We start from the raw sequence: 24029 nt of genomic DNA on the forward strand, positions 1-24029 counted from the left end.
CTAACACTGACCTCTCAAAGATAAAACATTGAAGACAATTGAGCCTAATGAATGCAGTTCTTTCAGGCAGCTGAACCATGGCTTCAGGTTCTTGCCACAACAAACTCATTCACTGTGTGTCAGTAATTATTAACATCTTCATGGGAATACTATTCTGTTTGCTACCATCATTTCCACAGTTGGCAACAAGTGCTTTTGCTAAATTAACCCATCACACCAAAGAAATGGAGAATAACTCCATTATTCTGTGATGAAATCAATTGGAGACTCGGTATCTGGTATCTGTAAGTTGCTTGCTTCACAGGGATTCAAATACTTAAGCTCCCCACTCCGCTCCATGCTTGTCCATTTTATGGACTCGGGTGCTCTACAAATTTGATGGACAAAAAGAAACACCTGACTAAAATAAGGTGGTAGGAAACCAATAGAAGCTCTAGATTGGATTTCACCAATCTAGTCAAATGAGACCTATGAAGATTTATGGAGAATTTATCACCTTGATGGTTGAGAGATTTTCTTCAGCGTGAGTGGGTATCCATACCTTACCCATAATTTTCCACTGTAAATAGTTAACATGCATGATTGACTTTAGAACCTGTTGTATAAGTATCCCCCCCCCTCCCAAAAAAGGCCTGGAGTTTGCATATGTTGAGCTCCCCTTTAAAATTAGTTTTGGTTAAAATTTTTCTTTTGTTACAAATCAATCCTTCTTATGCTACCACAGTATTTGGAAGTATTCCAGTTTTAATTAGTGTCTGATAACTGAACACTGAATACTTTTCTTTCTGTCTTTACTTAAAAAAAAAAAAAAAGCAATATGGAAAAGCTTCTCTCAGCGAAATTCTATCTTCTTGCAGAAATGACTCTTAACATGTAACATACACCCATTATCATTTTAATAGTATATTGGTATTTTAAAAACCACTCACAAAAAACAAGGTCTAAATCCCTGAAACATGGTTTTATTATAAGAATAGTGATAAAACCTCAGAGATACAAGTCATACACAGCAAGCTGATACCTTCACATTAAGTAAAGACACTGGCAATGGTGGAAACAACAGTCTGTCGATTTACCATGTTAGTACCAGCTCCTTTGGGCTAGTTTTTTTTTTAAAAAAAATTAATCACTTGAATTAAAAGATGGTTTTGTTTACATTAGAAACATAGTTGCGCTTTCCTGATTCGTATCTTGAGACTTTAAAAACCTGAGAGAAAGGTTTTCTAAAGCACAACACAAAGGACTGGATGCCAATAAGGATGACTTGATGGTTCAATCCTATGCATGCTTGCTCTGAGGTCTGCCCCATTTTCTTCGGGGTTTAATCCCCAAGAGATTGTGCATATCACTGGTAGACGTAATTAGGATGGGGACATGTTGGAGGGGAAGCACCATGGCAAAAAACCAGGGGAAGAGAATGACCTTGTGGCGACCCGTGCCTTATCACTAGATGCAATTTCAAGCTGCTCCATCCCATTGGTATCAGAGCGCGAGAAAGTGCCCATACCAGAGGCCAGTCCAGCGCCAACAGTGACAGGCCTCCCTCGTGGCTGTACTTCTTTTAAAGCCTGCATTGCCCTCTTTTGGGAAAGACATCATCCTAAATCATAGCCTGTCCTGGGAAACACCAAAAAAGATTTTACCGAGGATTTGGGTTTGGAACAGTAAATAGCACTTTGCAAAAGCAATCTCTTAAAGAAAACATCTCATGTCTCATTTAGACACACTGCAGCATTTTTCATATCCAAACTATTAATCTGATAATGCATTTTCTTCTGCCCACTGGCACTCTGGAGGTAATCAAATAGCCATCTTGTACTGTCCAACAGTGTTCTTTTGATGCACAAACTTGCAGCCCAGAACCGCCAAGTTCAATGGGACTCGCTCCCAGGTGAAATATGCTTAAGACTGCAGACTTAGGATGGTATGGCATCAAATATTAATAAGTGGCTATGTCAATACAAAAACAAAAACTGGTACAGACCATGTTCATATGAGGCTAAGAACTCTCCCAAAGTTATCTAAAATGTAATGGCATATACATTAACACAAGCAATGAAGTAAGAGCAGCAAGTTTGAAGTGTTAGATGCTTCCCCTCACTCCAATCTCCTTTTTCCTGTGCAGAATTACAGAAAAGCAAAATAACACAGTGTAAGGTCATCCCTATAAGATGACGCAGAACAATTCCAATGACTAACTTGGGTCACATACACCTGAACAGCTGGCAGAGCTGCAAAAGAAATAGCCCTTTTCTATTGAATACCCAAAACAGATACTTAAGGACTCTATGATCAGAAGGGGGGAAATGCACCAAAGCAACATCTTGTCTGGACAAAACATTGTGGATATCTTGTACTACCTGAACTTGCTTACAGTGCACACAACACATTTCTCATTATCCTGAGCCAAATACTACCATGTCTCACCTAGCATGGTAAGCTATGGGGGTAATTTATAAAGTTGACCTAGATTTGCTAAAAGGATGATGATGTAAACAGAAATAGCATCCTGAGTGGAAGAAGGGATGCAAATGATTTCTTTAACATTCACCATGCCAACTTGTTGCCATTTCACCCCATACATTTATTTATTACAAAATAGGCCTTGGGAATTCCTATGTTTGACAGACTAAACAGCCAATCTCTCTGTCTCAAGATATATGGAAGTAGAATTTGAATGTTATGGCAGTTATGATGGTGCTCAAATAATAAACAAGAGAAATAGGCTGAGTTCAGCTTTCCGCACATGCCTGAGTTTCAATGCAACTCAGCACACACAACTGTGCCTTTTCCCGTTCTTGCTAAATGGCAATGAAACACGAGGATACTGCAACTTTTCTTAGTTCAGGCTAAGTAGACACATGAAATCAGGTAATAAAACCAAAGGTCCCACATTAGGAGATGAAGAGGAAGGAGGATCATCTGCAGTGTTTTCATTAAAGTTCTAGCTCTACCTTCCTAGGGTTGTTTTTTTTCTTTTAAATATTTAGGCCAATTTCTAATCAAACACAGTTTAATGTTTTCAAGGTCCTACAGATGCTACAGACATCACCATCCTTTTAGTACCTTTTAACTTAATTCATAATTTAGACAATTATGAATGTTTCATTAGAAGACAAAATGTTGGGAACTGCAGAAAAAAATCTTTTAAGGCCATGTCTCCATATGAAGCTGTAAACTATGGCACAAGCGATGGGGGGTGTTGGCAAAACACCAGCCAAAGCTTTGACGTTAACATTTCTTCCTAAAAACAATCATTTCATCAGCGACCTACCATATCAGATTCCTTTACAACTACAATTTTAAACACATCTCCAGGATTCAAACACTCATACAAGATACTTCTGATGCACTCTACAATGTTTTGGTTTTGAACATGGAAACCACAGTCATATTCAAGGGATATCCTTCACTTTTAAGACTGTTACAAATCTGAATCTTTATTGTTCTGAAATGCTAGAAACTTAAGACGAAACCCTCCAATTTTCAGTCTCAGAAGAGGTGTGGTTCAATGCCCATTTCACATGTAACAAGGCTTCCTTTAAAAATAAAAGGAAAAAAATGACTAAAGTTCATAAGGATGTGAACGCAACCCTTGGTTTTGACTCAGTTTTTGCAACATCACAAGATCCAGCACCTTCTTCAAAGCTGCTCTTGCTATGATGCTTGGCGAACCTTTTGCCACTCCACAAATTCATCAAGAAGAACAGGCCCTGCAGAAGAAATAATGCCAGTTATAACATGTTGCGTTTTAGTTGAATCATAACAAAGACAGAAGGAATTAAGTCTTAAATCATCTTAACATGTAGCTCTAGCTCAGGAGTGGCTAACCTGTTTCAATCATCCCTGAGGGTCACATCTCAGCAGTGGGGAGGTTAATGTATGTGTGCACATACTACACTACTCTCACGTATGCAGCACCCAAATTCGCTAGGAATATAGGTAAAGGGTAAAGGGACCCATGACCATTAGGTCCAGTCGTGGCCGACTCTGGGGTTGCGGCGCTCATCTCGCTTTATTGGCCGAGGGAGCCGGTGTACAGCTTCCAGGTCATGTGGCCAGCATGACTAAACTGCTTCTGGCAAACCAGAGCAGCGCACGGAAACGCCGTTTACCTTCCCACTGGAGCGGTACCTATTTATCTACTTGCACTTTGACATGCTTTCGAAGTGCTAGGGTGGCAGGAGCAGGAACCAAGCAATGGGAGCTCACCCCGCTGCGGGGATTCGAACCGCTGACCTTCTGATCAGCAAGTCCTAGGCTCTGTGGTTTAACCCACAGTGCCACCCACGTCCCTATATATAGGGACATAGGCATATACCACCTCACATATACTCACACATACACTCACACAAATATGCAGAGATGCATGTAACACATGCAGCACTTCCAGCCTTACCCATTCCAGTATTGCGGCGGGAGTGGGAGAAAATCCTGCCTTTCATTTGCACAGAAGGATCAAAGTAAAAGGCAGCATTCCCACTCACCTGCTCTCCAGCGGTAGGTTGGGGGGCGGATCCCGCCCTTTAAAGAGGAGGCAGGGGACATTCCCTTCAATCTTAGCACTGCTTAGTGCTTACACTGGGGGTAAAAGATTCCTCTGCCTGCTCTTCAGAGAGGATAACTCTGCCTATTTAGAGAGGATATCCAAAGAAAAGGCAGAGGGATTTTTATTTCCTGATTTCAGTGCCTGAGATTGAGAGATAAATCTGCGGGGATTAAAGTATCACTTAAGAGTATTTTAATTGAAATGGGAATACTCACATGCCCCATCTTCATCATAGTTGCTAAGATCTGCATGGACAGTTCTGCTGAATTCTAACACATTGTACCACTGATCTTTGTTAATTACTCTGTATTTTGACTGCTGCAGAAAAATAAGACATCAGGTCTCAGCCCGCAATGTGTTGCATTTAGGAACAATAATGTTTTCAGTTTTCTTTGCACAAGCCAAGTTATTACAGTAGCTGAGGAAATGTTTGAGGAAGAAGCAGGTGTGGGGTGGAGGAGCCGCCTTGAAGATTTATTGCTGGGAATGGGGAGCAATGTTGTGCAAGGCTCAAAGGAAGGCATGCAAACATGGAAAAGGGCAGCTGGTAGCAAATGACATCATGTGGCGCAGAAAGGCAATGGGGTTGATATGCATAAGCACCAGGAGCTGAAGTTGATATAGAAAGCACAGGAAGTTCCAACATCTTATCCACAAGACCCACCTAGTGGTGATGTCATGCAAATCTAATTCTGCTTGTCCATTCTAAAGTAGTGCCAACAATCATAAAATATTTTGTTTCTAGTGGGTTGAAACATATGTAGGAACCCAAACATTTCTTGTGAAATATGAAGGTAGGGTGGACATAACCACTCAGCAGATGAAATTTGGTTGATGGTCAGTATAGAAATGGAACTAAGGAACTGAGTGCGTATAGAAATAGAGGCACTCTCTCCCATTCCAAAAGCAAAGAGGAAATGAAAAAAGCCTTAAACTGCCTCACTGGATTGCCTATAGTGAGACCAAGAAGGTACACATTCATAAACTGAAGATCAGCTGAGATTTTGTTTTTGTTGTTATTTACGGTGTTTTTGTAGACCTATTCACAAGGCAAATCAAAATATGCAACACCTTTTTTTTTTTAATGTGTGCTTACCTCCAAGTATTGGTAAAATACTGAAAACAGAGGCCACGTTCTTCCAAGTAGAAGAGCTAACATAGATTTTGCAGTGTCAATATCCAGACTTCTCTGGTCTTTATCCTAAAGAGATTTTAAAAAAAGGCAGTACTCAGATATAAATGGCAAATTCCTTGCATGTTTTTATAAGGAGAAGATGCACTTACCCTTGCAAAATCGAAGGCATATCTGTAGATATTCTTAAATGTTGAAATATCATTCAGTTGCGAGCGCAAAAAATCAAATTTACTCTGCAGCTTTTCTGTGCAGTCACATCTTAAAATAAAAGATTAAAAAATTACATGCCAAACATTCTTTTTTGGGGGGAGGGGAGACAGAAGTATATAAAATACACTTTTTCAATGCACGCTTTTAACAAAATAGTAGAAAAGCATTTAGACTACCAGGATTAGGGCTGTTTCTACAGAGAATATACAAACAGAGGTTCAAAGGACATTCTCGGAACAAGGAATACTGGAAGGTTGTACCCTGTCTACCCTGTCTGGCCTCACTGACCAGTGAAGAAATAGCTGCAGTGAGCTTGCTTCCCTCTTGGCTGCCAAAAAGATGCCTGCTCAAACCACCAATTGACCTAGGACTTCAGTGGGGAGAACATTATTACTCTAGTTTTGCTTTCCCCAATGTGGTGCTCTTCAGCTGTTTTGGACTATAACTCCTATCAGTACCAGCCAGATAAAATAGGAGAAATATTATTATGCATCAAACAGACTGTAAGTTGATTTTTTTTACAACTGTATAAATCATACAGCAATAATTCATAGGAGTACTTGCTTTTCCGATATTTTTTTGAAAGTAGAGTTCAACACAAAGTTCAGTGGTCTTTAGGTTAGGAGCACCAGAAAGTGACAGGACCTTTCCAGGTCAAAGCCAAAAGCCCTCTTGATAATAGTGCCCAACATTCCATCTGTTGTGCTCTTTGCTAAGGTTCTGTAAAATAAGTTTGCACTTTCAGCCATGCATAAAGATGATTTCAAATATAAAAATCTTACTGTAATGAGGTCATCCCCTTTAACCATTCTTCCTTTGTAAAAAATCCCATGCTTTCAGCCTCCAGTTTCCAGGCTAAAACTAGCATAATAATCTGTATGGGAATGGGAAAAAGGAGAAATTAAAATTCAAGCTATCTGATGGACTGCCTGCACCTATTTCTGCCTGCTGCACATGGAGATCTATAATGGAGGCCCTCTTCATGTGTTCATTTCCTACATCAACAAGGTTGGGCGCCATGAGGGAGAGAGCCTTTTCCATGGTTGTTCCATGGTTTTGGAACTTCCTGCCAGCGGATCTATGGCAGGCTCCTATGCTTCAAGCCTTTTGGAAGGTCTTAATGACATACCTCTCCTGACAGGCATACTGTTCTGTCCCGCAGGTACCAATGTAGACCAATCAGGACAGAAATATATTGATGATGGTTGTTTCGCATCCTGACTATTTTTTGCTATTGATTTTAATTGTCTGACTGACTGGTTGTTCTGGGGGGGATTCTTATAGTTTTATGTTTGTTGTACTGATGATATTTTGTAATTTTAATGTAAGTAGCTTCAGACCAACATCTGGAAAGATGCTCCAATAATAATTTAATAACATATGTTTACAAGAAAAACACTATCTATTTAACACCTGGTTTATTTTCTCTGAAAAGCAATACGAATCCATAAGGATTCAAAATGAAGATGTGATTTAAAATTAGCTCAACTGTAGAAGACTTTTCCCCGTAAGTTTTGTGGTGTTATCTTGTTATAACCAAACCTGTGTTTGTAGAGGCAATGCAAAACCATTTTGTTAGGTAGTTATTGCAGTATATAGTTTCATATGTAAGAAAATGAACCAATTGCTATTCTTGAGTTTTCTGATACAAAGTAACTGTTATCTAAAGGTGAACATTGTTGTAATGTCAGGTCTCAATATTTCTGGTCATCAGGGCAACTGTGCCGCTGCCTTGTGAACAAGGAGACAGGTGACCAGACTTCCTGTAAAATTTGAAGCTGTGGAGGGGTGTGCAAATACAGTGTATATCTGATGGACTATATGGAATTGGCGGAAATGACTGGCAGAATCTGAGACCAGGGAGAAGAGTCGGTGGAAGAAGACTGGAAAAAGTTTAAAGACTATTTACAGAAATATTGTAAAATTAATGAATGTTAGAAAAATGTTGGAATGAAGTTATATGGCTTTAGTAGAAATGTTATAAGGAATTAAGTATAAATAGATCAATAGAGTATTAAAGGGAAAAATAAGGTTAGAATTTGTTAAGATAATTAAAGGATAGAAAGCAGAGGAAGATGGAAAGGAATTGCTGAAACAATCAACAGAAGTGGAATACAAAAGGGGAGGTGTGAGGAGGTCACTGAAATAAGTGAATGAAAGATAAGATATTGAAATTGTTTGATGTCTTTTAAATTGGTTTTGTTTTGTTTTGTTAGTTTAAGGTGTTATGTAGTGTTTTTGTACTGCATTGTATTGTTCTTTTTTCTTTTTATTTTTTGTGTGTGTTTAAATTGTTGGAAAAGTGATAAATATTATTTAAAAAAACAACAACAAATACAGTGTATATCAGCCTAGCAGTTACGGGGTGATCCAAGATTGCGAGGTAAACTGGGGTTGTTTGGCTGCTTAACTGAGGAGCTGTCTGGTGTAACACTCTTCTCAGCACCCAAGCTGGTCTGCTCCTTCCTGGCTTTTTCTATAGGAAAGGCTGGTAGAAGGCTGGCTTGGCTGTAGATGCATGGAGGCACTCAACTAACAACAGACTCCTCACCTTCCTCTTGTACAGAAAGGGTGGTGGGGAGGATTTATTGAAATGGGAGGGAAGAGAAATCTGGTGACCACAATCTCTGGTTTGGGTACCAAGGCCAGCAAAAATTACAGATCCCTAGATATTGTTATTTATTAAACAACCATTTCTATTAAGAATTTGGTGTGTTCAGTACATATATATATATATATATATATATATATATATATATACACACACATATACGGAGAGAGTTATAAATATTTTTGGTCTACTTTGATATTTTGTAGCTGCTTGCACAGCTACTGTGAGTCACTGTAAACATCATTTTATGGAAAGGCAGCATAGAAATCTGATGAAGAGGCATGTGTATTGGAGAACTGGTGAATAGGGAGGGTTAAGCACATCAATTTCCACCAGTAAAATTAATGCACAATGCAAGCGAAGAAGACATTTGTTGGGGAGGAGGAGGAAGACTTGAAAAACTGAGTCTAATGATTCGCAGGAAATAGCATATTGGTCTTTAGGGACAAGACTTACATTTTCAGGTTCAACGCCAATGTCCTCACAGAATTTCTCCATTCCTTCTGGCCCTACCACTTCATCATCACCTTCAAAACAAAAGAAATCAAGCTAACACATGCCATACAAATATCATACTAGTCTTACTTCTGATCAAACAAAATGCTTGGCAGCACATCCATATTTGGATTGGACAGAGATATTAACAGACACGAGAAGGGTTAAGCACTCCCTGCCTTTGTGCCAGTTATCTACTATAAATTGCCCCTAACCCACGTTGTTTTTCAGTTGTTCAGACACCTAGGGTCCCTGGATCTAGAACAATGCCACTGAACACACGGCTGCAAATTTCACAAGACCAATTTAAGCAATACATTGTTGGATATATTTGGTTTAGGACTACTATCCTGAATCAAGAGTCCTAACTGAGAAGCATGTCCTCCAGTTCATCAACTCAGTTCACTGTGTGTTTGGAGTGAGATAGCCAAATTTCAACCACCTCAGTATGCCTGAGGGAATGTCATGCCACTGTTTACAGTTCTGAACAAACAGAGGCAATTATTCAAGGGACTCTCTTCAATGCTTTCAGTTCAGTCTCAGATTAACCCCTTTTCTGTGAAAGCACAGAGGTTTAAACAAGCTAAGTGGTTAGTGCAGCGTTTCTGATTACACAAAACAGGCTCTCATTCACTTACAAAGACACATTAAAACATAATTCTGCAGTTTAGAGTGAGATATAATCATCCCAAACTGGTGTTCTTCTCAAGAGGCTCCAAATTCTTGATGCTTCAGTATTTCCTTAAGGGTCAGTAGATGTTTATGAGTGAAACAAAAACAGAGCCTGAGATAAGAATGGCCTTTTACTGTTGACTGACAAGTGCCAGCAGTGAACCTCATGGACTTTTGGGTAGAAGGGACAGGCAAACAATGTTAAGGTAAGCAATCATTCCTTCAGTAATTGTTTGCAAGGCTGTCTTGCAAGCTTCAAGTGGTTTTAAAAAATTGGACACTGTAGACAAATGCCCCCCACCCTATTATGCTTAAGTACGTGTAAGTGAAATTGTTATTTTGAGGAGGAAAGAAACAGCTATCAATTATTACTAATAACCGAAGCAAAAACTAGAATTTAGAAATGTACCAGCTTCATACCTGCATATTCATAAAACCAAGCCAGGCACTTCTTGCTTGAAAAATGCTCCTCCCCACTTATCACTTTACTAGAAGCTTGAGACCTGCAGTAGCTTATGAAGACATAAGATAAACCTACAGTAAATATTACTTCTTGGGAAAATTCCCAATAGCAAGTTATTAAAAACAGGCACACTTTTTTTAAAAAAAAAAACCCAACAACCACCCCAAAGTATACCCAAAATGAATGTGTACTGTTTGATCATGACTTGCTGATTTTTAAAAGTTTCAGAGTGTTTACAGTTTCAGAATGTCAGATTGAGAGTATTCCTTGCTTCTTCTTTAAGTAAACACGTAAGTATTCCACATTTCAAAGAAACAAACAGCAATACAATGCAGGCTGTTCAAAGATTCCAGCTTCATTCCTATCCCGCTGCAGAGTCTGGCTTGTCAAGTCATCAAAACTCAGGCTCAGGGTTTGTTTCTCTCCAACTAAACCATGAAAAAGAACAAACCTTGGTTAAATGCTTGCTTGGAGAGAAATCACAAGCTGGGGTTTGGATGACACAACAAGCCAATCTCTGGCTTATTTTGTTTGTGGTGTGGCAGCAGCAGCAGGAGCAACATGGGAACTTTTGAAGAGTGTGCACCAACATGCTGCTCATTCACATTAAACCAGTTTGTTTTAAACTATAGTTTTAGGCAGCACACAAACTGGGCCACTATATGTTTGAAATCAGAAATAATTTAGGTCCTCACAAAGTGCACTTAATAGTTAAAATAACTAAGTATCTTGGAAAACTTGGAAAACTGCACTGCCATTCAGATACACCGCTGAGCAAAGGAGCTCTGCATTTGGAAGTAACCATAACTGATGCATATTTTGATGTGCATCTCCTCTAGGCAAACTACTGGATGTGCCTTCTGAAGCATATGGGGATCTGCATCCCTATCATGGCTACTAACTGTTATGCACAACATTGCTTGCAAGTACAGGCACTAATACTAGTTTAATTGTAGAACAAAGGATAAACAAAATGATCCATGGGAAATCGAGGAAAAAGCTCTGCCCTCGGACAAGCATTTTCTATTACTTTCTGGCCTGACATAGCAGTGATCATAGATGTAGAGGGGCCACTAGGGGCGCATCAGAAGATGGCTGACAATAACATCTCTCCGACCCACACAAGGTAATTTGGAGGCTGCGATGGGAGTAAATAGCCTCCCTACCCCCCCAGGATTGTGGGGGGGGGCTGCCCTTGCCTGCTGTGCCCTATACCACCTCCGAATTTGTGGGGATGGGGGCACTAGGCAGAATGCCCTCCTGTGGGATCTCGGCGCTCCTGGACGCTGTCTCTGATCCGCGCCACTAGCTGCAAGAACTTCAAAAGAAACAATTAGGAGGAAGCGAATGCACATATTTCAAGGAAGGAGGGGGAGTAAAGACTGCTAACAGAAGAGATCTCTGATAAATAAGACGAGTCAGAGGAACAAGAATTAACCAGATGAAGATACACCAAGACTCGGTATGGCAAAAGGACTGGATGGGGGAGGGGAAAAAAACCTTTCCTTTCTTTCCTCTATGTGATTAAACAAGAATCCCCCCCCCCCCCACAAGTCAGAAATGTCGTTTGAAGGACTTAAGCTGTGGATTTATGTCTGTGTGGAGATAAACTTTCTAACCAAAGCATGCTTTAAGAAGAGCATGGAATGTATAAGGGCTTTGGAATAACGCAGTTAAAAATACCGTCGCCATATTGGGAAGTTCTGTCGGAGGACTTAAGTCTGGGAGGAGAAATAGAGCTGTTTTTATATTGTGGGTGAAACTCCTCAGAGGGACTTAAGAACGACAGTTCTGTAATTAATGATGGAAAGAGCGATGTTATCTATGAATGCGATGATATATGGAAACCATCTTGATTTGAGGATTGGATGAACAGAAAAATTCACACAGGATTATTATTGGTGTTTATCGGCTTAAGGAGATTATCAGAAGAGATCATAAAGAAAAAAGAGAAAATATACGAACAAGATGAGATGTGGAAACAGCAAGATAAGACTGGATAGAATTATGAACTTTGTTTGGACTGATTTGGACATTAACGCAGTAGCAAGAAGATGATCAGAATCCCCCTTCAGATCTTGAAATATGGGTCCCCTCAACAAAATTTAAGATTCGGCTTTGTAATTCGGAATTTATGTGATGTGATTTGATTGGTCGGTTAATAAAAATTTTTTTTTTTAAAAAAAGCAGTGATCATAGATATAAATTAATGTTGATGGACTATGCAAAATATATTCTCAGCAATCGCTAAAATTAAACCCTCTGTTGTTCTGAACCTAGCCTATTTGACATAATGAAGTTCTTTGGCCACAGAAATGGACTGGCTACTTACTAGAACCTCAAACTGTGTGAAATCTGTTACAACCTGAAGGGGATAGCTTTTACTATCCATTCACTCAGGAAAGCAAGTTACTTGTTTCATTTGGTGGTGGACTGGCAACTGAATGAGTTCAAGATGACTTTATATCCCTGTCTTTATATTATGTTATGGTGCCTTGAGTGCTGTTTTTAATGTTTCAGGTCTTTTGTAGGCAGCTTGAAACCTTATCCAAAAGGCAGGGAACAGAATAAAATTGGTGTAATGGTTTCGTCTTAATTATGTTACCTTGACTGTATGCCCTACTAAATGCAAAGGGACTTGTTTTCTAGTTTTCAGCCTTAAAAACATATGCCTTCTCAACTGTACATGGCAGCTAAGAGCCAATGGTTTTTACATGTCATGTAATAATGGTATCTGTGACTAGCAGTTTCATCTGAAAACAAAGTTTCAGGTTTAACTGAAAGTCTGAATCCCAGGTGCCGCGGAACACTTATACCCCATGAAGTGAGTATTTTAATGCAAGTCATAACAGTGCTGCAGTTCACTCAACTGTTGCTGCTAACAAGCACTTGACAATTTGATGTTTAAAGTGAAGCATCTAATCCATTCTGTTCCTGAATAGCTAATTAAACATAGCTTCAAGTACAGAAAAGCAAAGTGCAAGAATTTACTATTCATGGTGTTGCCAGTTTTGTGCATATGATATCTGCACAGATGCCTTTAGAATCATGTTGACTTCTGCGTATGACAAATGGCAACCTGGGTAACTGGATTGTCAGAAACTCATACACTAACAGCCAACACATATGTAGCTAAAGCTCCCCCAAATTGCTTCACTATTTGCCTCTGTCTCCACTTTCCTCCTGCTGCTCTGTTAGTATCCCTCACGTTGAATGTCAGATGGTAAGCTCCTCTGGGCAAGGATTTGCTTTATTGTACTCTAAAATGCTGTGGACACTGAAAGAACTATATAAATTTTGCTCTGCTGCAGCCACTGCTCACTCCACTCATTGCCCATTTTCTCCTTCCTCTTATTTAAGAAATCTGTCCTGCTGCAAGCTAGAAGGGAAGACAGATGACAGAACGTGAAGGGGATGGCTGAATCTATATTCTGAGCTGGGGGGGGGGCAGGCAAGAGGCGAAGGTTGCAACCTGGCTATCCCAAATGCATTTCAATGCATCATCCTAAATATTTCTGCTATCTGGAATGTGGCAAGATTTTTGAGTGACACTATGAAATTACGTCACCATAGATCCTAAAAGCCATCTTCGTACCTCATGATGTCTGGACAGTTTTATCCTAAGGTATCTCCTACCATGTTTCATTAACTGTGTTGTGTTCTGATCCATGTATATAATGCACTTTTTTATGCCAATAAAAGAGACTGATTGAATATTTCCGCCACTGCTTCCATCTACAATACCAGCATATTTAATTATATTACATTGGTGCATATTTAGTAAAAGTAAATAAAAAATTGCTTCCAGGAAATTAAAATCCAATAGTCTGAATGTAGAACAATGGTGTAATGGTCGTTCACCTTGCACTCAACAACAAATTTGGCTATTTGTGTAAAAAGAAATCTAATGGCAAGTATCTTTTGTCGATAACACAGGTTCTTACCACACATAAAACAAAACATGCTTTTCCAATGTGTAGGACATGGCCATGAGAAACTCATGGCCTAACACCCAGACAGATTTTATACTAGATATATGAGAATATCTAGAGTTTGGTAGCATAAGCAGAATTGTTACCCTAATTTATGGAACAAACAGTTGTTCTTTGTCCGACATAAAACCCACTAAATCAAGGTTTCTCAAAGCAGTGCAAAATACAGTACAGGTTGATGGGGCGGTGCAGGGAGGGGAGGGTTGTTCATGTGCCTTCCCAGAACTGTCATTGCCAGTTCCTGAGAGGAAGAGGCCTAGGGAGCTCAGCATGCTGTGAAGCCAATCCAGTGCTCCTGCAAGCATACCCACACTGTGCTGTGCTTCCCACTCATCTCAGGGACCAGCAGCAATCATTGGTGTTGGGAAGGCACATGACCAACACTGCTCTGGCCTGTCCATGTTGCCCAACTGACTGCTACTGTTCAAATAAGAGTAGCATGCAAAATAAGGTAGCAATAAAGGTTGCATTAAGCGCTTCCTTGGAGGTCACATATACACCATAATTTTAGAGCACTTGTATACTACTTCAGCAGTAATGGAGAATCCTGGGAAGTACAGCTTGTTAAGGGTGCTGAGAAATAACTCTGGAGGGTAATCTGAAGAACTGTTTCCCTGAATCTTAGTTTACATTAGAGAAAGTGGTTGAGAGATGGATGAGACCTTGGTATAGATGCTATGGTGGAAGCCAAATGGGAGGTCTTTGGAAGTCAGAGTGCGCTCCTGCAGTGGTGGTTGCATCTTTCTGCTGTATAGAATTAGCATATGTGAAATGCAGAGGATAAGTACATAGAACTTTAGGGATTGAGTTGATTATCTCTGGACAGATAAAGAACACAGGCATTTCTGTCACAGGGAAATGGTCTCACAGGAGAAGTGAACATATGCACCTTGGAGCAGAGACCTATCCTGTTACTCTGAAAATACTATATAAACATGAACACACCACTATAAAAGCATCAAGTGATTCATTCTGCTGCATGGAGGAAGTTGGAAATAGTAGGTGGGGAACCTCCTCTCTTCAGAGATGCTGTCAAAGTCTGACATCATAAATCAGCACAACATGACCCAGTTATGCCACAGCTTGGCAAGAGCTTAGAGAGGAAGAACTACAGCGCATATTTTGCACACATAACGTCCCACATTAAACCACTGGCATCATCGAACAAGGTTGGGAAATGCCCATTCAAAACCATGGAGATCTGCTGCCGGTCTTGGTAGACAATACTAAGCTACATGGAGGAATGGCCTGGCTCTGCATTAGCTGGCTTCCGATGAGGCAATGCCAATTCAAGATCTACAGGCTGGGGACACAAAGTGAATCAAGTCCATACATGAGATAGGGCCTGGCTGGTGGTGCAAAGAAAGGCTGTTGGTGTTTCTGTTCAGAACCAGCGCAAGACAAGCAGGCGCAACTTTTTGACAAAGGCCTACTGCAGCATTATGCATTGCTTGATAGAAGAACTACAGCTGCACGTTCGCAGCACTGCTTCAGTGGTACACACGGGAAGGAGTGTGTGTGTGCGTGCATGTGTGTATGCGAAGGATGCCTGTGCCCCAAGAAACATACCAAGTTTTGCTCAGGGTGGGGCAGAGTTAAAACATAAGGGTGAAAAATGAAAGGATATGCATAACCTGCAATAAGTTATTGAAGCTTCACTTCGCACAAGGATAGGGTACAGCCTGGCATATGCGTCAGAAAAGGTGAGGTGCAAACATAGGAGCCAACTAGGGACCCGAGGTCCCTTCAGCCCCCTCCATAAAATATTTGAGGGGAACGCCACCCCAAATTGTAGGCCATTGCCATTCAAACAGCATTCATGTGCCTCATCATGTGATTTATGTGGGAAGGGGCTTACCTGCCCCCCCCAAATATTTAATTTGGCACCCCTGGGTGCAAATGCAAGAGGGGAGGGGAACCCCCCGCTAAAGGCTGCCTTTCTGGTATCACAAAAGACCCTCTCCCGCCTTGTGTCACCAAGGCAACGGTGAGGAGGGGGAAAGGGAAGCCGCTCGGTCCTCCCCCCCGGCCCCCCCCCCGCCGCCGCGGTGGCTGTTGGTACCTGCTGATTTTGCACTTCTTGAGGCCCGTCTCGTCCCCCGCCTGCCCCGAGGATTTGCGCTTCTTCTTCACGGGCATCTCCCTCGGTTCGCCCCGGACGGGGGCGCGGAGGCGGAGGGCTGCGGGGCCCCTCGGAAAGTGGGAGGGAGCCGCCGCCTCTTCCTTCCCTCGCGGCTGAGGAGGAGGAGGAGGCGGAGGAGGCGGCGGAGAAGCTGCCGGTGCCGTCGCGGCTCTTGCCTTCCTTCCCCTCAGCTCGTCGCCGCCGCCGCCGCCGCGCCTAGTAGATTCAGGTGTGGGATGGGGCGAATATGGGGGGGGGGAGCGAAAGAAAGAGCTTTCCTGAGGGAGAAGCGGCGGCGGCGGCGGCGGCAACGCCGGTAAAGAGCGGAAGAGGAGGAGGAGGAGACGCGCCGCGCCGCCCCGGAGAGGCGGGAGCAGGAAGTGACAGAGGCGCGCCTCGAACGCGCGCACGCGCGCTCCTCGCAGCGAAGGCACGTCCAGCCTGCCCCCGTCGCCGGGCGGAGCTAATAGACGGGGGCGGAGCCAACGCGCTGGCCCCGCCCCGCCTGGGGGGGGGGAAGGTCGTGACGCAGCCCGCCTCAGGGCCGCTGAGGGGACAGCGGGGCGTTGTGAGCCGACAATAAGCGTGCGCTTCGCCCACCTCCCCTCTCCCGCTATAATATTATAAAAATAAAACTGCGTGTGTGTGGTTTTTTTTTAAAGGACTCGAGCCCCACACACCCCCTTAGTTAAGCAGCACCGCTAGCCGTAGGCATGTTTACTTAGGAGCAAGCCCAGTGGAGGTCAAGGGGAGGGGGTGTTACACCCCAAGGAAATGGCGTCAGGGCATCGCATCTGGGGAAGCGAGCCCGCTCTCTGGTCGCTTTGGACTACAACTCCCATAAGCCTGACTGCGGGACGGGGGCTGATGGGAGTTGTAGTCCAAAGTGGCTGGCAAAGGCTGGCTTATGTCATCATTAATAAGCTTGCAGGCAAGCTTCACTCTGCCCCAAGGTCTCTAGGGGGAAGCAGCATCTGAAGCCCAGCCGGCTCCTGCTGGTCAGGGTAGAAAGTGAGGTATGGGGTGGCTTGTTTTCGTTTTTTTCCTTAGCCTTAGCAGCGCCGGATTGAGGGTCCTGCGGGCAGTTCCCCCACATGCAGTGGGGGAAACTGTACCAAAAAGCAAACTGTACCAAAAGGAATTACAGTACAGTTCACATAAGAAATATTGGGGGGGGGGGGCGGATTTTGTCCTCGCTCAGGGCGCCACATCGCCCAAGTCCACCTCACAATCCGGTGGCTCCTGAGCCATCCCAGCTCTGCCTTGCACCTGAAAAGGCCACTTTCGGGACTACCACCAACTAGACTCCCAATATGATTAGGCAGAGTTCGGGGCTTCACCGCAGCATAACAATCAGTGATGGTCCTCTCCATAAGCGGAGAGAGGGTCGTGTGCTTCATCGTGGTTGCCTGCCATTCATAAACCTCTGCGAGTTAACAATTGCAACTTAGTTGCCCAAAGAGTTTATGTTGTTCAGGAAACAGCATGTTGGTTACTCATCCAATGATGCAAACTCGCAGTACTGTACAATTGTTTGTTTTTAAAAAACTTTTTAAGAGAAAACAATCCATTCAGTTAAACTGTTGTTTAACATAAGTAAATAAAAACCAACGACAACCCAGCAGTTCCCTCGGGCTGTTTCCGGAGTAGCAAACGGGAAGCTTGCTACACCAGCCCTGGGCGATCCGAGCCGCGCTTGCTTTCGTATTTCACGTGGCGCGCAGAACCGAATCGGGGGAGAGCCGCCTGCCTGGCGATTGCCGATCTCGCGTTCTGGAAAGCGGCCGTCGCTTGCTCTGGCCTGGAAAGGCGCACGCGCAGACGGCTTCCTCGGGGGTTGGCGGCCGCCATTTTTGCCCCGCGTTACCACAGCAACCGGGCCTCGCATCGCCGCCTGGCCTCGCATCGCCGCCTGGCCTCGCAGACCGGCTTCTCTCCTGTCTCTTGAGGCTGGGCCGTGTAGTAGCAGCTCTATCGCCCACCCCACCCCACCCCACCCCACCTCCCCGCCTCTCAGCGAACAGGACACCGGTTTCAGGGCAGCTTTTATTATGAATATTACTAAATAGCCTTGTTTCTTATCGTGAGGCAATCCTAACGAGGCCTGGAAAATCGCCCCCCCCCCCAGTCTCTTTCTCCAGATCCCGGGTCGAGTCCCCAACGTGATGCCCGTCTGAAGAGCTCTCCTCCTCCCAGGTTCCCCGAGCCTCCCGCGCTTCTGTCGGCCGCCATGCCTTTGGACGGGGACGGCGATGGAGACAAGAGGAAGATCTTCGTTTCGGCCACGGCCGCCAACTACTTCGGGCTGTCGTCGTCCGCCAGCCTCGCCCCGCTCTCGGGCGGCCCCGAGCTGGCCAACTTCTTGGACGACGGCAACGAGTTCCTGCTGTGCGTGCAGCACTCGGAGGACCACCAGATCGTGGTCTCCAACAGGGTACGGGGCTTGCCTTCCTGAGCAGCAGCTGCGGCTCCGAGCAACGCAAGTCGAGCCACGACGGCGGAGCCCCGTGGAATCCAAGGGGGACCACCCCCCCCCCGAGTTTAGGATCGCACCGGCGCTTGGAGCAGGATGGCTTGAAAAAGTTGGGTTTGCTCCCAAGAAACAAGCCAGGAGCGAAACGAGGCTTTATTGCAGCCGGGCCAGACACCCAGTTTGGCACCCTTCCTTGCACATTTGCGTATACACACACACACACACACCGGCTGGGAGCCCCATTGGTGTCCCTCTGGAGGCTTCATCTAGGGCAAACCCCCGGCCAAATGTAGCTTCGGCTTCCTAGGATTGCACTGTTACGACTGCAGCCTGCTATACAGCAGGGATAGCTCAGTTGATAGAGCACAAGAGTCTTAAATCTCAGGGTCCTTGGGCAATGCAGAATTGTGGTCCCTTCCCCCTCTGCAATTCTATGATTCTTTGGCATCCTGAGAACTGAGGGTGAGGAGGAGGATTGCAGCTTTGTAGCATGTTTGCATGTTTTGAGGATCCCCTTGTGAATCCAGGCTTCTAGGCACTTGGATGCTGAGATACTATGCCTCTTACAAGTCTGCCACTCTGCCCAGCCAGGGGTCCTGTGCTTTTAACCGCTGGGCGTTTGGCTGACAAGTGGAAATTTGACAGAGGAAGTTCTTCCTCCCTCACTACTTTTTCAGCTGAATTGAACCTGGAAACTGGCGGAGTCAGGCCAGAATCGATGTAATACACTCAGGCTTTCTGATTCCTATCAATAATCTGGTTGCTGAATTCTGCACTAGCTGTAGTTTCTGGACTTTCATCAAAGGCAGCCCCACATGTAATGCACTGCAGTAATATAAGAGAGAGATTAGATTACAGCAATAAAACATCCAAGTATACCACAGTATGTGATGTATGATCCAGTTACTTAACATACTAGAGAAATGGGTGTGCAGAACTCTGCCTGAGCAGGTGCTCATCCTTTGTGGATAGATAGACTGAGGCTGTGTGCATTCTCATTTAGGATTTTATAGGAGGCCTACAAATTTTCCCCTGAAATTAATGGAGCTTAGACTGTAGTGCTGCAGTGCTTAGACTGTACACTTATTTTAATCTGTTTCCACTGTTTTTATTGCATACGTATAAGCTGAGGTGGGCAGAAGGAAGTTGACCACGGCCACCTTCAGGTGGATCACCTGTTGCATACTATTTGTTGGAATTATTATAAAGAATGCTGAACTAGATGGTCAGATCCAGCAAAACAAGCCAGATTCTTAAGCAAAAAGACTTGCCCCTTTGTTTTTTTTAAAAGGAGGAAAAAATAGCAGGTTGCAGATCATGGGAAAGACCTCTGCTTAAAACTCTGAAGACTGGGCTAGGTAGACAAATAATCTTCCCTGGTATAAAGTAGCTGCATTGACACAAATTAGCTGCAGTTTAATTGATAAGTGATCTTAAGTATTCATGGTTACATTCCAAAGCATTGGAAAACTATTGGGATTTTAGCAAAACAAAAAAGCAAGTTACAAACCTGAAGTGAGTCTTCCCATATGCTGTACAAAACACTCAGGCAACATACTACTGATTCTTGTATATAATGTAGAGCAGTGGTCCCCAAACTGCTCTGTGAAGCATCTCCAGTGCTCTGTGAAGAGATTAGAAAGAACAATGCACATACATGCCTTTGGCATAAGAGCAACAATAGTGCTCTGTGACAAATTTCCCTCCAGAAAAGTGCTCTGCGACTAAAGTTTGGGAACCGCTGATATAGAGTATGAGCAAGAAGCACATCACTATACTTGTAATTTACGTGTACTATAATTTTAGTGGCTTATAAATACTACCACTTTGGTTAAGAAGTTTTCTTCTTTAGACTATATGAATATTTGTGTTTCTTGATTGTATAGGTTGAAGCTGGCAGTTCAGAAGACAGAATGCTGGTATTCTTCAAACTACGACCAGATATAATCACAGAAGAGAACCTTCACAGCAATATTCTTGTATCATCTATGCTAGATTCTCCTATAAATATGCTTTATCAGGCAGTACGGCAGGTATTTGCACCAGTATTGTTGAGGGTGAGTAATGCAATATTCAACTTATTTCAATACACATGCAGGTTTGTTTTTTTTTTTTTGCTGCTATTTTACTGTGGTCTGGTTCACACTTCACATTAAACCATAGTGGGTTTTTTTTTAAAAAAAATGCTTTAATGTGAATGAGTTGAAGTTCCTGAATAGCTCCTCCACTACTCCTTCCACACTGGGGATGAAACAAATCAGAGGCTGGCTTTATGTTTCCCTTAAACAAACCACATTTTGGGAATCCAAGGTTTGTTCTTGGCCTCCTGACTTTGGTTGGTTTGATGAAAACAAACCATGAGTTCTGCTTTGCACATAATGTGAAGTCAGCATCTAGTTTACTTCTTCCCTGACATAGCAAGAGGAACAGAAGAGTGGCTTGGAAACTCTTGAGTAATGTACAGAACAGCACTCTGGGTGATGCCTTAACCCCTGGCAGGATGGATGTTTGCAAGAGAGCTTGTCTCTCCCATCTCTCCACTCCTAAGGGCCAGTAAAGTTCTGCCCCAGGACCTTTACCCCTCCAGCTCCACCACAAGACCATGGAGAGTTTTTATGCAAGGACAATAAGTTTGTGTTTTGTTTGGGAGCGGACAGGGTAGAGCTGATAGGACCAAGATGAGATGGTGGAAGATCAGAGAGGACAAGGGTGCATTCATTAAGTCAAGATACGACTAGGGCATAAACCAAAGTTTTTCCTGCATAGATAGAGGACGAGGCCATATTTTTGCAGTGTTGTAAAGAGGAAAGTGGTGCAACCTTGCAACAAATAATGGGAACAAAGGAGGAGAGGCAGAGCTTTTACCTGTTCAGCATGGTGATATTGTTAAATTAAATTAAAATACTCAAGAAGAAGGGGACGAGGGAAGATTAGAAGTTTAGTCTTGAGCTTGAGATGACAATGTAGCATCTAAATGGAAGTGTCACAGAGGCAGAGATGATGGAGATGATGAGAGAAAGGTCTGGGGTAGACAGGTTGAACTGGATGATGTGTATATGTGGTACAGAAAGCGATGATTTTATGAGCTCACCTCTGAAGAGTGTGTAGTGAGAAAAGCAGAATAAAATCCTGGGGGACTTTACTAGAGGGAGGGAAAGCAGAAGAAGAGTTTCACACTATGGAAACATAAACAATTAGGTAGGAAGAGAATCATTGGAAGAAAGAATCACTGAGACTTAGTCTTAGGGTATAGAGGTAGCCAAGAAAAGGTAAGAGACCAAACATGTATCAAGGACAGCAGACAGTTGCAGAGAGAGAGAGAGAGAGAGAGAGAGAGAGAGAGAGAGAGAAAGAGAAAGAAAGAACTGGGCAGTGAGGAGGTCATCAATTATTTTTCAAAAGATGGTTTCATTGCAGGAGACAGCAGCTGTATTGGAGGGAATGGAAAGTGAAGTTAGAGAAACAAAGGAATATAGGGGACTGCCTAATACTGTGTCATATTGTTGCGCTATGTAGCTCAATATGGCCTGTACCAAGGGGGGGGGGCTGCAGCCCTCCAGATGTTGGACCACAGGTCCCATCACCCCTAACAATTGGCCATACTTTCTGGGGCCAATGGAATTGGAGTTTGACAACATCTGGAGAGCCTCAGGTTTTCATCCCATAGTTAAACTCGCTGACTGTGGCTTTCAGCTTTTCAGCTTTTGAATCTTACCCAGCCCTGTCCAAAGAACCCAAATCTTTTGAATGCAAAGCCTGGACTCTACCACAGAGCCATGGCCCCATAGTCTGTAGCCAGTGGGAATGCTCAAAAGAGTTTGGAGGGAAACAACAGAAGGGAGAGAGGGTGTGGTGAAGAGGAGGGATAATGGTATGGCAGACGGCAACTATGAGATGGGATGGGTAAAAGAGAGTACATGGGGGAATCAGATGAGGACCACAGAGAAGGCAACTTATTAAGGGAGATCAGGACGTAGTAGAAGCGGAAAGGGTTGATGGAGGTGTTGGATAAGGGATGGTTTTAGTGTGAAAATTTTGTCACCTGAAATTCTTATTACAGGATGAGAAATGGAGTAGAGAATTTGATCCCAAGCTTCAGAATCTTTTACGAGAGTTAGAGGCTGGTTTAGGTTCTGTTCTGAGGAGAACAGATCCTGCTTACGCAGGAGCCAAATACCGGGAAGATGATGTTCAAGGTACGTGTTTTGACTCTGGTTAGTTGTTTTTAGTTACTGTTGTTTGCTAATGTTTTCAAGGTTTTAAAAAATATTTATGGTTGTCTATAACTTTTTTAATGTTATACCCTGCCCTGGTATCAGTACCAATGAAGAGTGGGGCTTTAGGTTTTTTAAAAAATAAAAAAATACACGAGGCACTTATTTACAGACAGTGGAAGGTAAATTAGAAATGAATCTGTAATTTGTGTGATACAGCAACCTGCCATTCCAAGTGTCACTTGTAAATGTATCCCCTTGATATCAAAGTTCCCTAGACTTTGAAATAAGCAAATTGAGAATTATGCTGTAAGGCTTCAATGCTAGTTAATTCTGAGTCATTCTTCACATTGTATATTTCCATATGAATATATTTTAATTCAGTGTTGAACTGCATTGCGGAGTATAAATTTACTGAGATTTAACAGAAGTTGATTAAATCCTGTAGCATATCTTCAGTCTGTTTCATATACATTAATAGACACAACTCTGAATGTTGTATTTGCCGGATTTGTTTCTTTTTTTTACAGCAATACTTTGTCCAAATGACGAGTTTCAGTTCTGGACAGAGCGTGCTCAACGTGGAAGCAAGTCATCTAGCAAGGAGAGAGCCTCACATTTTAAAGAATTATTTGAAGCCATTGCATATGTGTGTAACTTTTATTTATTCAGTGATGTTCTATATAAAACCTGCCCCAGTCTAGCACAATAGTCGCAGCCAACAGTTCCACATGCATGCTTGATTACTATTCCCAGCTTTGAGAGATTGAAACCCTCTTTGCAACTTCAGGGATTTGGCTTCACTGGAGTGTAGTCTTTGCTTGGAAGCATAGTTCAGTGATTTCTTGAAACCGCAAAGAAGGGTTTGAAGGATTGGGTACTCTGCCCATTAGGAATTTGCCCATTTGAACGTTTTTGCTCTCTACAGAAATCAGCAGGTACTCTCAAATGTTTGAGCTTGTTATCTGGCTCCATTTCAAATAATTAGGAATAACGTGGGGCACCCAGTGACATCCCTGAGATAGTGAGAATGTGCATTCATTCATAAACGTTTGGTTGATTGAGCTTTGTTTGTGAGATGTGGTGGCTGGTG

General features: G+C 42.9%; 2 protein-coding genes and 1 long non-coding RNA gene across 4 annotated transcripts in view; 1 reads left to right on the top strand and 2 right to left on the bottom strand.

The window, feature by feature from the left end:
• The window catches only part of LOC308475436, a 291271-nt gene that overhangs the window by 37701 nt on the left and 229541 nt on the right, over positions 1–24029 (bottom strand). The window lies entirely within an intron of this gene.
• Positions 1120–16709, bottom strand: DCUN1D5 (defective in cullin neddylation 1 domain containing 5). The gene is made up of 9 exons (XM_081002439.1): positions 16190–16709; positions 10093–10184; positions 8962–9032; positions 6677–6768; positions 5834–5942; positions 5646–5750; positions 4765–4867; positions 3638–3713; positions 1120–3539 (listed from the first exon to the last, which is right to left on the bottom strand). The coding sequence occupies exons 1-8, from the start codon at positions 16264–16266 to the stop codon at positions 3658–3660; spliced, it is 705 nt and encodes a 234-aa protein (XP_080858565.1). The 5' UTR covers positions 16267–16709; the 3' UTR covers positions 1120–3539; positions 3638–3657.
• Positions 18160–24029, top strand: part of DYNC2H1 (dynein cytoplasmic 2 heavy chain 1) — a 151244-nt gene continuing 145374 nt past the window's right edge. For both annotated transcript variants that reach the window (XM_081001703.1, XM_081001704.1), the window contains exons 1-4: positions 18160–18683; positions 20609–20779; positions 22783–22918; positions 23467–23585. In XM_081001703.1, coding sequence (XP_080857829.1) covers positions 18480–18683; positions 20609–20779; positions 22783–22918; positions 23467–23585 — 630 coding nt within the window. In that variant the 5' untranslated portion in view covers positions 18160–18479. The remainder of the gene's footprint in view (positions 18684–20608; positions 20780–22782; positions 22919–23466; positions 23586–24029) is intronic.

This window comes from Podarcis pityusensis (assembly GCF_964106645.2).
Source record: "Podarcis pityusensis genome assembly, chromosome: 4".
Classification (NCBI taxonomy): Eukaryota; Metazoa; Chordata; class Lepidosauria; order Squamata; family Lacertidae; genus Podarcis; species Podarcis pityusensis.